At 41.1% G+C, this 15,151-nt stretch overlaps 1 protein-coding gene across 2 annotated transcripts in view; it reads left to right on the top strand.

Moving 5' to 3' along the window:
* MCU (mitochondrial calcium uniporter) overlaps positions 1–15,151 on the top strand; it is a 178,007-nt gene that overhangs the window by 144,174 nt on the left and 18,682 nt on the right. For both annotated transcript variants that reach the window (XM_021006108.2, XM_021006109.2), the window contains exons 2-3: positions 2,487–2,556; positions 10,326–10,496. In XM_021006108.2, coding sequence (XP_020861767.1) covers positions 2,487–2,556; positions 10,326–10,496 — 241 coding nt within the window. The remainder of the gene's footprint in view (positions 1–2,486; positions 2,557–10,325; positions 10,497–15,151) is intronic.

Below are 15,151 nucleotides of genomic sequence, written 5' to 3' on the forward strand. Positions count from 1 at the left end.
TCAGACCTGAATAAAGATGGAAAATAAGATCCTTAGATTAAGATCTAACATTTCCAAATCAAGGAGAGCAGTTTTCTTGAGTTACCATGTATTTGATGAATTCCCTCTGGGTTCTTATGCTGTGGTTTGCCTATTTTTTACTAGGAAACCTTGTACTCTCTTGGCTTTTCTATGCCCAGGGTGGCAGTTTGGGATCTAATCCAACTGGAGAATTGGGGAAATTGAGAGTTCTGTGTCTATCAAAATTATATATCCTCTCCACAGCAATACTGGGCCCTTATCTTGCAAAAGGATGCTCCTCTAGAGGAAGCATATGACTCTTTTGTAGAAGACTTCAAATATCCACCAGAGCTCTCAGTAAAATACATTTGAAGACATTTTCTATTTTTTCTTCATAAATCTCCCCCTCTATAGGAATGTGTTTGTGTGCGCGCGTGTACACACACACACACACACACACACACACACACACACACACACAGTTTTATTAAAAACCAATTAAATGTGAATATATTTTCTTGTCCTTTTGGTATCTATGTAAGTGGATCTGGAACATTTTTGAGAATCTATTGATTTAAAATAATAATTCCCTTTACTCTTGCTATCCCAAAAAATATGTTACCAAAAAAGTTGAAATTAGGAGAGGAAAAAAAAAATCATGCCAAGACTGAATTGTAGATCTAACAAAGTAGCTGGTCAGTATTAGGCTTCAGTCTTATGATAACTGGCTGTCAATGGAACCATCTTTCAGAACTGCCAGATCACATTTCTTTATTCCATCCTAACTACCACTTTCACCCTGTTATTCTGAATTAGACATCATACTGTTGAATCGGAGAAGTATGCATAGTATATCCATAGACTCTAGCCACATGCTAGGGTTAGGGAGAGCTGAGTTCAAGTCTTCCCTCTGACACATTCTACCTGTTTGACCATAAGAAAGTCATGGCTTCTCAGTGGTCCAGGCAGCTCTCTTTAAAAATATGGTGCAGATGAACTCATCTGCATTATGCGTGGAATTTCCATACTAAGAGTTCCCAATACAGATGAAATCAAAGCTCTTGGCCCTTCCCCCATCGCTAAAAGAGAGTAAAATGTAATTTTTCTAAATAATATGTGTTTGAGGCAATATCAGACTGCTTTAGGTGTAGCAGAATTTTCCAGCTCTTTCTAGTCAAGATGAAAACTTAGAGTAGCAACAATAGCATGCTTCTTTTATTATGAAGGGAAAAAATCCAGTAAAATTAATTACCAACTACACACAAGGTGTAAAGATGAAGGTTAGTGGACAGTACAGTTACAGATGCCAAAAATATAAAGTAGGCATTAGACGTCTATTTGTACTGGTACCTCTTCTCAGCTGCTTGTGGAAATGATAATGGCTCCCTTGTTTATCAGAATATTTCAGAAGAAAAGTAGCAAGTCAGTACTTATTACTTAGGAAAAATTGGAATACAAAATGATGTCCTTGAGTTCATCAGTGATATTGAGGCAGTGAAAAATGGTAAGGGAAAAATTGTAAAAGAAAATGAAGAAGTTGGAGAATGTGGCGCATTTGCAGAAGACAAAAAATAATTCATTGGGGTTGGGGAAGAAAACAAAAGGACAGGAGCTATAATACTGTCCAACAGCAGTAGGGGAGAGTGGGTGGTATTGGACTTGTCAGAAGTGTGGGGAATTCTGCGTCAGGGAAAGGTCTGACCTTGTGCCAGTGACTTGACCACTCAGCCTCAAGTTCCTTATCTCTAAGTGGGGATAAAGATGGCACCTTGCCCCTCCCCCTCACAGTGTTGTGGTGAGGGGGTCTCCGGTGAGGATGTTTGCAAACCAGTTGTTATTCCCCAGTATTCTCTCATTGCGAGATCTTGAACCTCAAAGTCCCTCACTTTATTTAATCAGTACTGAGTACTTCCTCCTCGATGAGCATGCTTCTCTTTCTGTGTGCAGAATGTCCTTTGGAGGCACCGAAGGTGGTGGGTGGGAGGGAACCCAAGGACTGAATGTGGCTGGCTAAAGCCAAAAAAGACATACAGCGATTCTGAATTCCCATTGCATGCTGTACCCAATAACAGGATAAAGACACAGGTGATGATGATTATGATGATAGCCAACATTTATATAGCACCTACTGTGTGCCAGGCACTGTGCTAAGCACTTTACAATTACCTCATTTATCTCACAACAGCCCTGGAATATAGGGGTGTTTATTATCCCCATTTTGCAGATGAAGAAACTGGGGCAAACAGGGGTTAAGTGACTTGCCCAGGGTCACACAGCTAGTAAGTGTCTAAAGCCAGATTTGAATTCAGGTCTTCCTGATGCTAGGTCTGGCCCTCTCTCTGCTGCTCCACTTAGGTAGCTCTAAGAGCTAAACAACGCAGAGGAGGAGGAAGTCGTCTTGCTCAGGCTGGAGAGCAGCAGAAGTTAGGAAACCACCTTGATGCTGGATGTCCTAATACCAAGTCTCTTCTCTTTGGATTTTCCAGGTGCACCAGAGGCTCTCTTCCTGGCAGCACCTGCGAGTCGTCTATTGTAGTACAGTAGTGCCCTCTGATGGTAAGTCTTGGCACAGCCATCCTGTGTCATTCCTGGCTTCTCTCTCTCCTCCCATGCAGTTTGCTGCGCTGTCAGCCTCATAGGTTTGCAGACAGGCCTCAGCACCCACGGCAACGGTGATCAGGGTGGAGAGAGAAAGCCAGCACATTGGCCTTGGTGTGTTCGGGACCCCCTACACTCATTGCCAAAAACTGATCGAGTGTTTAAAGACAGCGATTAGAAATCAAAAAAGAAAGTGGCACATTTATGAACTCTTCATGGAGGGGGTAGGAAACAGCCCTAGTCTGTTCTGTTCCAAGTTTCCTTTTGGGTTTGTTTTTGGGGGGGGGACGGACATATGATTACATGGTAGATCACAGAATCTCCATGTTCTTGTCTCTTACTGGCCTAAGGTCTTAACAGACACTGCAACATTTTCTTGTTTCTGCTACTGTTTTGTGACATTTTTCTCCAGCTAGTGCTTTTGGGAATGGGGAGAGAATGAGCAGATGTTTGGAGAATTAATCAGTGCTACTTAGTAAGCATACACTGTTCAATGTCTCTAGAGATACTAGGACACATGTGAAGCCCACCTGAAGGCTGAAGTAAGTTTCCTTAGGAAATAGTGGTTTGAGTTCTATTTCCAAGAGCAGGGATGAATTTGTGCTGAGCCATCCATCTGTGTACCAATAGCACATGTTACAATGCAGTTGGGTGGGTTTGGGATGAACGCATTCTGTGCATTCTGAGATGGGGATGAGACCCCTCGCATTAATCTCATAACACCAGCCCATGTATACAGTGAGTATACAAGAAGCTCCTATAAATCAGAAGGGGGGGGGACAGTCAGAAGGAACTTTAGCCACCAGATCTGGAAGTGATGGTCTTCTGTAGAGAACCCATTGGTATTTATTCATATGGCTCTGGTGTACCTGGACAAAGTTTGAAAGGCAAGAGAGTGGACATGGAAACCAAAGTGGAGAATGGTACATCCACCTGGTTTCTTTTTGTCCCTTCATGGATGCAGATGCCATTGAGGGAGTCACTGCATTGCAGAAGGGCTGAAGGGAGGTTTATTTTGCAGCTAATAAAGGATAAGGGGCACTTTATGAAAGAACATGGTGGGGAGGGAGCAAAGGAAGATGATAAATGATCTATACTGTTTGTTATCTGCTGAAGGATCTATGGTGGGAACTCGGACAAGCCTCACACGGCACAAGAAGGGATGGATAGGTTAAAGTTTAGAATAACAATAAAAGGCAAAATCATTCAAGGTACACCATTACTTGGAGTGCTTTTACTGAAAATCCCACATCTTAAACTTACAGTGTCCAAGCCAATGAGAAAATGAGAGGGTGCTTGGAGTCGGGAAGATTTTAGACGTCAAACCCTTGAGAGTTGTGTGGACCCAACAGGTCCTTCGACCTCTCTTGTGCCTCAGTTTCCTCATCTAAAAAATGGGGGTAATAAGACCCATTTTACGGAGCCCTTGAGATTCAAATGAGATAATGTATGGTTGGACTTTGTAAACCTTTAATCAGTAGATACATGTGAGGACATGCTACTTTGCCAAATAAAAATAGCCCCAATTCAACCCAGTAAATGTATAGATTAGTTAGTAAATGCAGGGTGCCATATTGTGGGGATACAAAGATGAGTGATACTTCAGTCTGTACCCATGAGGCACCGAGAATTAAATTGGGCAAAGGAGAAAAGCACACAATTATAGCATCTCCTTCACGGAGATGTTGTGAGGATCAGGTGAGATGCTACATGTGAACGTGCTTTGTAGACTTGGAAATCACCTATAAGTGTTAACTCTTATTATGTTATCACTATTGTTGTTATGGCCATGTGTGATCCATGCTGACTAGAAGTTAGTGTATTTGATTTTGTAATGAGATTCAGCCTGCAGCAAAGTTCTCTTGATTGCTTCAGTTTATGGAAGGGTTATGTGACATTTACATCATTACATATGGCAGAGCTATAGCATAGCTTAATGCTTAGGGTTATGCATGTTTATCTCCGTGAGTCAAGAAGCACTTGCTGAAGGCTGACTATGTGCCAGTCACTGGGCTGGGAATGAATACAGAGGGGCAAAGGCAGGTTCCCTTTGCTCTGGGAGTTCACCTTTTAATGGCAGAAACAATGCACAAACAATGATGTACAAACAAGTATATAAAGGCTAAACTGGAGAAAGTGAACAGAAGGAAGGTGCTGCCATTAAGGGGGACGACTAGGAAAGGCTTCTTTTAGAAGGTGGGACTTTAACTGAGACTTGAAAGAAGTCGAGAGGCAGAGATAAGGAGGGGAGAGACTTGCTGGCGGGTGGACAGCCAGGGAAAATGCCTGGAATAGGGAGGCGGGTTGTCTTGTGTGAGGAACACCAGAGGCCAGTCATTGGATTGCAGAGTGTGCGGGTTATGGCAAGGTGTAAGAAAACTGGAAAGGCAGGAAGGGGCCAAGCTAGAAGGGCTTTCAACCCCAAACAGAATTTTGTATTTAGTCCTGGAGATCTTAGGGAGTTACTGGAGTTTATTTAATATGGTCAGATCTGCGTTTTAGCAAGATCACTTTGACAGCTGAGTGGGGGATGGACTGAGACTGGCACATTCACAAGCAGACCATTGCAGCTTCCAGCTGTGAGGTGATGAGGGACCAGGGTAGTAGGAGTGCAGAAGGAGAGAATGGGGCGTAGAGAAGGGACAGGAATTGACAAATGATTGGATGTGGGCGATAAGAGGGAGGAGTCAAGGATGACCTACCATGAGGTCACAAGCTTGAGCCATTGAGAGGATGGTGGTGTCCTTGACAGTTCAGAAGAGGGCAGGATTTGCAGGGGAAAGATAATGAGTTAAACACATGTTGTATGGGACATCCTTTCAGGATCTTTATTAGGCAATAGAACAGGCAAGAACAGAGGTCAGGAGGGCAGAGATGATAATTCAGTCTCTAGGAACTGATGAGATCACCAAGTGAAATAGCTTAAAGGGAGAAGAGAAGACCCAAGACAAAGCCCTGTGGGATACACGTGGTTAGCAGGAGTGACCTGGATGAAGATCCAACAAAGGAGTAGTCAGGCAGGCAGGAGGAGAGCCAGGAGAGAAGAGAGTGTCACGGAGGATAGGGTGATTGGCATTGTCAAAACGTGCCAAGGATGAGGACTGAAAGGCCATTTGGTTTGACAATTAAGAAGTTAGGAACTTTGAAGAGGGCAGTTTCAGTTAAATGATGAGCCCAGAAACCAGCCTGCAGAGAGTTAAGAAGAAACAATGATGGAGGAAAGGCAATGGAAGCACCACTTATCCATGGCCTTTTCAAGGAATTTAGCCTCAAAGTGGAGGAGAGATAGGAGACAATAGCTAGCAAGGTTAGCTGGATGAAGTGAGGGTTTTTGAGGATGGGGAGACACAGGCACGTTTGTAGGCAAGAGGGATAAGATGGGACCACTTGCACACATAGAGGAGTTCGCTTTGGCAAGGGGAAGGCCCACCTCTTCATGTTGCTGCTGTTGTTTCTCCTTTGTTCTCAAAGAGCACCATGACATCAGGAAGGTGATGCCATGACTTGCAAATAAGATGGACTTAAGTGAAGGAGGGCTGTGCAAAGGCACTAGCCTTGCTTTCTCCTCCAGAGCCATCTGGAGCCAGTTAGCAAGATATAAATTAGGACGACTGGAGATGACTGTGCACCTCGTCATGTGAGACAGGAGTAAAGGAGGAGATAGTGGCAAAAGGCATGAGAAGGAGGAGGAGGGAAGAAAGAAAGAACTCTTAGCAAACAGCCTCCATTTTTTTTCAGTGAGATATGAGGCAAGGTTACTCAGCTGAGAGGGGGAGGGGAGGGGGAACTATGGGAGATTTAAGGAGAGATGAAAAGGTTTGGAAGATCCACTGTGGTGAGTAGGATAGTGAGCTAAGGAGGTGTAAAAAGGTTGCTTAGCAGAGAGGGGGCCCAGTTGAGATGATGTAACATAAATTCATGGCAGACCCAGTCAGCATAGTTTGATGAGTCTCAACAGCTTTCAGCAGCACGTGTGTAGGAGCAAAGGAAGCAGTTGGTGAGAGTGATTCAAAGCTGAGGCTCAGGACGGCAAGACAAGTGATGGGATAGAAGGCAACAGGTTCTGGAGAGGAAGACATGATTTGGGAAAGAACTGAAGGGATGACAGATGGTCATGGTAAGGAGGAAGAACAGGATTTGCAATTGTAAGGCAGAAGAAGAGGAAAAAAGACAACCGATTATGATCACATAAGGGAATTTCAGAGTTGATGAACATGGAAGTGGTGCCATTGTGGGTGACAGTGTGATCAAAGGTATGGGTGTGGCTGAGGTGAGGTTGAAGATTAGGACATGGGAACTGAGTCGATTGAGGAACTGGAAGTTAGAGTATTTAAGGAAGTATCAATGTGTAGTTGAAGTCTTCCTAATATAAGGGCAGGCGTTGGGGTAGAGGGAAAGACTGAGCCCAAGCTCTGAATTCATTGAGGAATGAAGGCCAATGTCCTAGGGGTTAATGGATAATGTCCACCAAGATCTGGATGGGGTGAAAAATTTGAATAGTGTGAACCCCAAAGAAGAAGGGGTTGCTGACTAGAAATGGTAGAGTCTGGAAGTGAAGGGAGTAAAAGAAGCATTTTAATTCCTGCAGAGTGACCATCAGAGGAAGGGGAGTTATGAGTGAAAAGTGCTGGAAAGGAGAGCCAGTGATGGCAGTGTCATCGGGATGGAGCCAGGTCTCAGTACCAGTAGATATAAGGAGAAAGGAAGATAATTACAAAGAAAACAGGTTTGTTCTTTATTGAGCAGGCATTCCAGTGAGAACAGTGGAAGGGGTGGGTAGAACTGAAATGGGACATTTGCAGAGCAGAATTAAAGGGAATAAGAGTGAGAGAGTGGGCAGTTGGGGATGGGGAATGCAATTTGTACTCAAGCAGCCAGGGGTCAAGAATCACCGAAATGGAGAGAGTGTAAGGGGGTAGAGTATGCTAACCCTTGAAGAATGAGTCAGTACAGTATCAGTGACAGGAGAGAGGTCCATTGAGGGAGGCAGGTGATTAGACTGTTTAGTGATGAGGTCCCTTGGCATGGGGTGATATTGTCAGCTCGGAAAGAGGGCAGAGGCAGGTGGCCCAGATCCAGACTGACGCAGGCTTCCCTTTCAGACTGTTCAGTTTTTTTAAATGTTATTGGTGTCTTTTGTGTTTCGTACCAGTTAGTTCCCATTGTTCTTTAAATTAACTGACTCCCCCCTTTTAATCTAAGAAATATAATTAAGCATAAGAGACTGAAACAGCATCTGACAACACGTGAATGTTTCACCCTTGTAATCACCTACATTTTCATGAAAAAGGAGGTAAATGTTTCATCATCTCTTCATTGTGTGACTTTTTAAACTCAAAGGAGAGGAGACTGCAGTGTTTTATTGGCCATATAATCATTTAGTGAACTGTTTATATCCCATGTTATTTACCTACATATTTAAGATATAAAGAAGGCTAAGTATGAAGTCTGATAAGAAAAAAAGTTATCTTTTCTTCATCGAAATGTAAAAAAATTAAAATGATATCTTAATGCCATTTTTGATTCTGAAACAATCAAGATATGCAAAAAAAGGAATGTTGACAGGTTTAGGGAATGAGAAGGAAGAAAAAAATATTGACCATGCAATGGTTTGAAATAACTAAAAGTTAGCGGGCTTGAGTTCATGTACTGGCTCTGCTTCTGACTGCCTTTGTGACGTTGGACAAGTTACCTGACCTCTGTGTGTCTCGGTTTTTGCGTTTGTAAAAAGTAGAGGGAATAAAGTTTCTTTCAACTTTAAATCCGCGATCTTACAAAGCAGAACTAGAAGTGCCATACTATTGGAGGGCCTGGAAACCATGCAGATGGATTTGGACTGAAACTAGGGCAATGGAGAAGCATTGACGGTTTTCAGATAGAGGAATAGCCATGCTTTATGAAGATGAATCTAGCAACATAGTTGGGGCTGTGTGGGTAGAAACTAGAAATGTTTAGATAATTGAAGAGGCACTTGGTAGAGTATTTCAGATGAGGTATGTCAAGATCTTGAACTAGGATGCTGCCACCAGAAATGGAAAAGGGAAGATACATTGTCAGAGAAATTATGTAGATAGAAACTATAGGTTTTGAGTGTGGTGAGTAAAAGAATGATAGGCCACTACAAAAATAAGAAAGTAGGAGAAAGAACTTATGTAGAGGAAGATGATGACCTTAGTTGTGGGTATGTCTGTTGTCCAAGGACCAGCCTAGATAATTTTGGAGAGACTCATCACTCAGTTGCCTTCAGACTGATCGATTTTTTTTTCAGCAACAGCAACTCACGAAAGTATATGTGACGCAATCCACATTTGTGGAGAGAGTATTTTCACTGATGAAATGTCAGATCCTTGAAGTGTTAAAACCAAATGGTAAAGGAAAAGGAACCCAACCAAACAACTTGGTTGATATAATTTTCCTTAAAATCAGTATCTTTTTTGTGTACACTGGCATCTGGCTCTTGTCATCCCACATGCTTTTATATCCATATTTTGACTTAGCTTCAACTAGAAACTATTTCAATAATTCATAAACCCAAGGAATTTTTGTGTGACTGGTTGCAAATTAGGAAAGAGATTACATTAGAATCAAATTTGGGGAGAATAAGGAAGCCTGAGAATTGGCTCAATGGTAGTATACCCTATAAAAGACATGGAATTGTAGATGTTCATACGTAGAAAACAGCCAATGAACTAGTTTGGCCAGACCATAGAACACAAGGAAGGGAGTAATGTGTAATTAGTCTGGAAAGGAAGCTTGGGGAGGGTTTGAAATGCCAAATGGGGATGTTTGAATTTGGTCCTAAAGGCACTCAGGAGCCACTGGATCTTCGTGATCAAGGGAGTGATGTGGTGAGACCTTTGCTTCAGGAATATCACATTGGCAGCTGTGTGGAATATAGATGGGAGAGGGGATAGACTCGAGGCAGGGAGGCCAGGTAAGATGCTCTGAAATCATCCAGATGAGAGATGAGGGTCTGAAGTGGGGTGGTGGTGATGTGAGAGGCGTTATGGAGGCAGCACTGACAAGACTTGGCAAGTGGCTAGATATGGGAGTGAGGTATCCGAGATAACACTGAGAGTCTGAACTTGGGTGCTTACAGGATGGTGGTACCCTCAACAAAAAGAGTCAAGTATAGAAGAAGGGTGACTTTTAGGGGAGAGATAAGTTCCATTTGGGATGTGTTGAGTTTCAGATGCATAAAGGGTATCCAGTTGGAAATGCCCAAGAAGTTGGTGACACAGGATAGGAGCTCATAACAGAGTGTGGGAGTCTTACTTATGATGACATTTAGGCAACAATTGTTGAATGATTAAATTCTCAGCTGGCAGCCTGCCTCAGAAGGATGGCATCCCTAGGGGTTCTCAACAGCACAAGTATAATCACACATGCCTCCCTTACACTGAAAGTAAATACAGGAGTCTGATCTAGCAGCCGCTAATATTCTGCTTAGTTAAATCCAGGGGACTGAATGAGAGCACAAATACCTACCTACAGATACAAGGGATTTCCACAGGGATACTTCCTTCAGAGTCACTTGTGTTGCTGTGTTATGAGAATAATCTGCAGTTTAAGATAAAAGGAGGTATTCATTAAGATAATACATGTGCTTATGTGATAATAGGTACTTTGTAACAGGAAGGAGCGGTAAAGGGTAGTGTTAGCTGTATAATGATTTCAACTGGTCTTACATCCCTTTTTGTTGTTTGTATATATTTTTTCCCCATCAGACGTGACAGTGGTTTACCAAAATGGGTTACCGGTGATATCTGTGAGGCTCCCCTCCCGACGCGAACGCTGTCAATTCACACTCAAACCTATTTCAGATTCCGTTGGTGTCTTTCTACGACAGCTGCAGGAAGAAGATAGAGGAATTGACCGAGTAGCAATCTACTCACCAGGTATAGTCCCCTTCGATAACTATGAGCTCTCAGTTGTAAACCTTGAGGAAGCCAATGTATGGAAAGTGATCTCTGGTGCCTTCTGAACTCACAGGGACTTCTCAGAATGTGACTGCTCCCTTTTTTCACATATGCTTAGAGCTGGCAAATGAAAGACTGTGCCCTGCCAAGGAGGGGCAATCACATTCTCATTGCTTGAGACCCTTTAATGTAAGATTTAGGTGCAGAATAAATTATTCCACTAATAATTATTGAGCCTTCCACTTTGGAAGGATGACATCTTAGGGTTTTATTTTTTAGACCTTGGGTCTTTGCAGTAAAGGTTCGACCCAGGGAAAAAACATGCTAGCTTGAAAATTATATATGTTAAAGACTCTAGTCAAAATGTTGGAGCAAGTAGGAGCAGAACCATCCCAGCTCTCTCACAGCTTACTCCAGTAAGGATGAAAAAAAAAAGGGGGGAGTAGACCAAGATATCAGCCAGAAATTCAGGGAGAAGCAAAGTAAATCCATTGAGCTGCCCACATTTGTGCAAAGAGAAAACCTGTGAGTAGTAGGAACAAAGTTCTGGCAGAAGAGCCCAGACCAAGAGTTAGCAAAGGCCTCTTGTAGCCTGCACTTCAGTCATTCTGGCCCCAAACCAGGGCTAGATGGGGCAGTAATCAAAGCATTCCCCAGATCAGTCTGTTCTGTGCACTGGCTGGAAAAGTTCCCGAGGGCCTTGAAAAATATAGTGCTCATTAGCAGATAATACAGATCTGGACCAAAGGAGACCCTACGTTCCTTCCAGAAGTGCACAGAGCCTGACCCCAACAAAAAGTACCAATTCAATAAGTAAGGCTGGGAAAATGAATAAACATGAGAAAACACTGACAATTAGAAAGGTCATAGAGCACAGGACAAGACACAAACCCAGAAGACGAGAGTAACTCCACACTATCTATAAGCAAAGTGTCAAAGAAAATGACAGATTTGCCACAAGCCATACTGGAATTTCTGGAATAAAGGAAGAAAGAGTTAAAAAATGATCATGCAAATTAAGTGAGAGCATTATGAAGTATAAAAATCAGAAGGAACACAAATAGCTTGGTACAGAATGTGCAAAACCTTACTCAGATAACAAACTCCATGAAAATCAGATTGGACCCAGACAGATCAATGATTCCATGAGACTAGAGAAATACTAGAACAAAATGGAAATACTGAAATAATATCAGAAAATGCAAAATATCTACCTATGAAAAACAATTGACCTGGAAAACAGGGCAATAAGAAATGATCTAAGAATCCTAAAACTAGCTGAAAATCTTGGCTATTAAAAAAAAAAGCCTGTCAGATTTCAAGAAAAAAATAAATGAAAACTACTCAGACCTATTAAAACCAGAGGGCAAAATGAAAATAGAAAGAACTCACCAGCCACTTCCAGAAAGAGACACAAAATAATCACTTCCAGAAAAGTCATAGCCAAAACCTTAGAGTTTCCTGGTCAAATTAAAAATAATACAAGCAGCCTGAGAGAAAGAGTTCAGATACCAACGAGCCGTAGTCAGTATTATAAAAAAACTGGAATCTGCCACTATGAAGGAGAAGAAAACAGTATTCCAGAATGCAAAAAAAAATGTATTTTAAATGCTTAAAACCAAGAATAACTTACTCAGCAAAACTGTAACTGAATATAATCTTGTGAGGAAAAAAAATCACAACTTTAATGAAACATGTGGGGTGAGGGAGAGGGAGGAGCGACACCTAGTTTGTGAGGTTGAGTGAAGAAAGTTCAGAAGACACGAGTTTGGGGGGAAGGTGATGAGTTCTCTTCTGAACATGTTGAATTTGAGATGCTTATGAAGCATCCAGTTCAGAATATTGAATAGGCAGTTGGTAATGTGAGACAGGAAATCAGGAGAGAGGTTATGGCTAGATAAATAGATGTGAGAATCATCTGCATAGAGGTAATACTTTAACCCATGGGAGATGATAAGATTACCAACTGAGATAGTATAGAAAGAGAAGAACAGAGGTCCCAAAAGATGGACACTCCAGAGTTAATGGGTATGATCTGGATAAAGAACCAGTAAAGGAGACTGAGAAGGAGCTGTCAAACAGGTAGGAGGAAGATTATGAGAGAGCATCAAAAGAAAGAGGAAAAGGACCCATGTGGCACAAAAATATTTTTGTAGTGGCAAAGAACTGGAAATTGAGGGGGTGCCCATCAATTGGGGACTGGCTGAACAAGTGATGGTATATGAATATAATGGAATAATATTGTGATACAACAAATGAAAGGGATGGTTTCACAGAAACCTGGAAGGACTTGTATTAACTAACACAGAGTGAAGTAAGAAGAACTAGGAGAAGGATTTATTCACTGAAAAACAACTTTGAAAGATTTAAGAACTCTGATCAATGCAGTGATCAGCCGCCATCCAAAAGAGCAATGACGAAGCACGCTTCCCATGTCTTAACAGAAAGATGGTACGTTCAAGATGCAGAATGAAATATCCAGTGCAGGGATTTGTTTTACTTGGATATGCTGATTTGTTATAAGGTTGTTTTTCTTTTTCCCCCAGTTGAAGAGAGGGGGAGTAAGAGAGGGAAAATAAATGCTTGTCAGTTTTTTTAAGCTAGATTTTTAAAAAATTCCCTCTACCGAAAAAAAAGCCTCATAGCTATTTTGAACAGTTGTACGCCAACAAAACCAACAGTTTAACTAGATAAATATCTACAAAAAAATCTACATTAACAGAAAAAGAATTAGAACATTTAAATAATCATAACTCAGAAAAAGCAATGGAATAATAAATTAACTCTCAAAGAAAAAAGGCCCCAGTACCAGATGGATTTACAATTTTATTCTGTCAGATATAAAAAGAATGATTCCAATATTACACTGATGTTTAAAAAACTAGGAAAAGAAAGGATCTTATCAAATTCCTTCTATGATACAAATATAGTTTTGATACCTAAATCAGGGAGAGTCAAAACAGAGAAAGAAAAATATAGAACAATATCCCAAATTAATATTGGCGCAAAAATTTTAAGTAAAATATTAATTAGAATATTAGCTACAGTAACCTATCAAAAAGATCATGTACTGTAACCAGGTGAGATTTATACCAGGAATGGAGGGTTGGTTCAATATCTAAGGAAACTCAAAATATAATAGACTATAGTAATTAAAAAGCTGTAAATCACATAATTATATCAATAAATGTGGGAGGGGGAGCTTTTTTTAAATATAAATTTATTTATTTTTAGTTTTCAACATTCACTTCCACAAGTTTTTGAGTTCCAAATTTTCACCCCATCTCCCCCCTTCCCCCACCCCAAGATGGCGTGTGTTCTGAATATCCCTTCCCCTAGTCTGTCCTCTCTTCTATCTCTCTCCCCTTCTCTTATCCCCTTCCCCTTCTATTTTCCTGTAGGGCAGGATAGACTTCTGTACCCCATTTCCTATATTTCTTATTTCGAGGGGGAGCTTTAACAAGATTAAGGACCCACTTCTGTTAAAAATAGTAAAAAAGCAAAAGAATAAATATTATTGTGTGTAAAATTGTCAGTGTGGCAAAAGACCAGAAACGGAACCAAAGCCATAACTCAATACCATAAATTTAGGAACCAACAAGGGTTTGTTGAGTTCCCTAGCAAGGGAGTTCCACCATAGGGGCAGAGACTCCCTGAAGGAGCAAAAGGACAAATGTTACCTAGGTTCCAATTTAGGCAGGAGGTGAATTAGGTGTGACGTATCTCAGGATTAGACAGGGCTGTTGTTGGGGATTTGTAGGGTAGGAATAGGGGAGGTGGTATCCTATGATTGGACAGACCAGTTGCTGGCTAGTAACAGGAAAGGCTGTTTTTCAGATTAGCTGCCTCTTGTAACCCCACCCTAACAGAATGTCCTTGCTGTTATATTAGTAAGGAAACTTACTGGGGTGGGTGTTGCCGTCCAAACAGAGTCATGGACAAGACCGAAGAATTTCAGACAAAATGGAGTCGCTTTAGCTTTTTCAGCTATCTATAGTATCTAAAACTGAGCCAGTATTATATGTAATAGTGATAAAAATAGATTCTTATCCATGAAGAGCATGGATAAAGCAAGAATGTGCATTATTGCCACTGGTATTTGACATAGTGCTAAAAATATGAGCTTTATAAATAGGACAAGTAAAATTGGGGGGAATAAGGATAGTCAAAGAGGAACAAAATTTTTTATTTTGCATATGCTTGTCTATGTAGAGTACCCTAGAGTGACAATTTAAAGATTGAAACAATAACTTTAGGAAAGAGGCAGGATATAAAATAAACTTACGCAAATCATGAGCCTTTCTATATGTTACTAACAGAGTACAGTAGGAAGAAATAAATATAGATATAAATAAATGACAAATTCTATTCAAAAAAACTACAGAATGTGTATTACATTTGAGAGCTGACTTATCAAAACCCATGCAGGAAACTCTCTGAATATAAATACAAAATACTCTATAGAAATAAAGGCAGAACTAAATATATGGAGAGATATTAGTTGCTCATGGTTGAGATGTGCCAACATAATACAAGTGACAGTACTACCTCAGTGGATTGTGCCATACTAAACTACCGAAGGATTACTTTAGAGAGGTGGACAAAATAGCAATAAAATTAATCTGGAGCAACAA

The sequence above is a fragment of the Phascolarctos cinereus genome, unplaced genomic scaffold (assembly GCF_003287225.1).
Source record: "Phascolarctos cinereus isolate Bilbo 61053 unplaced genomic scaffold, phaCin_HiC Scaffold_3;HRSCAF=262, whole genome shotgun sequence".
Lineage (NCBI taxonomy): Eukaryota > Metazoa > Chordata > Mammalia > Diprotodontia > Phascolarctidae > Phascolarctos > Phascolarctos cinereus.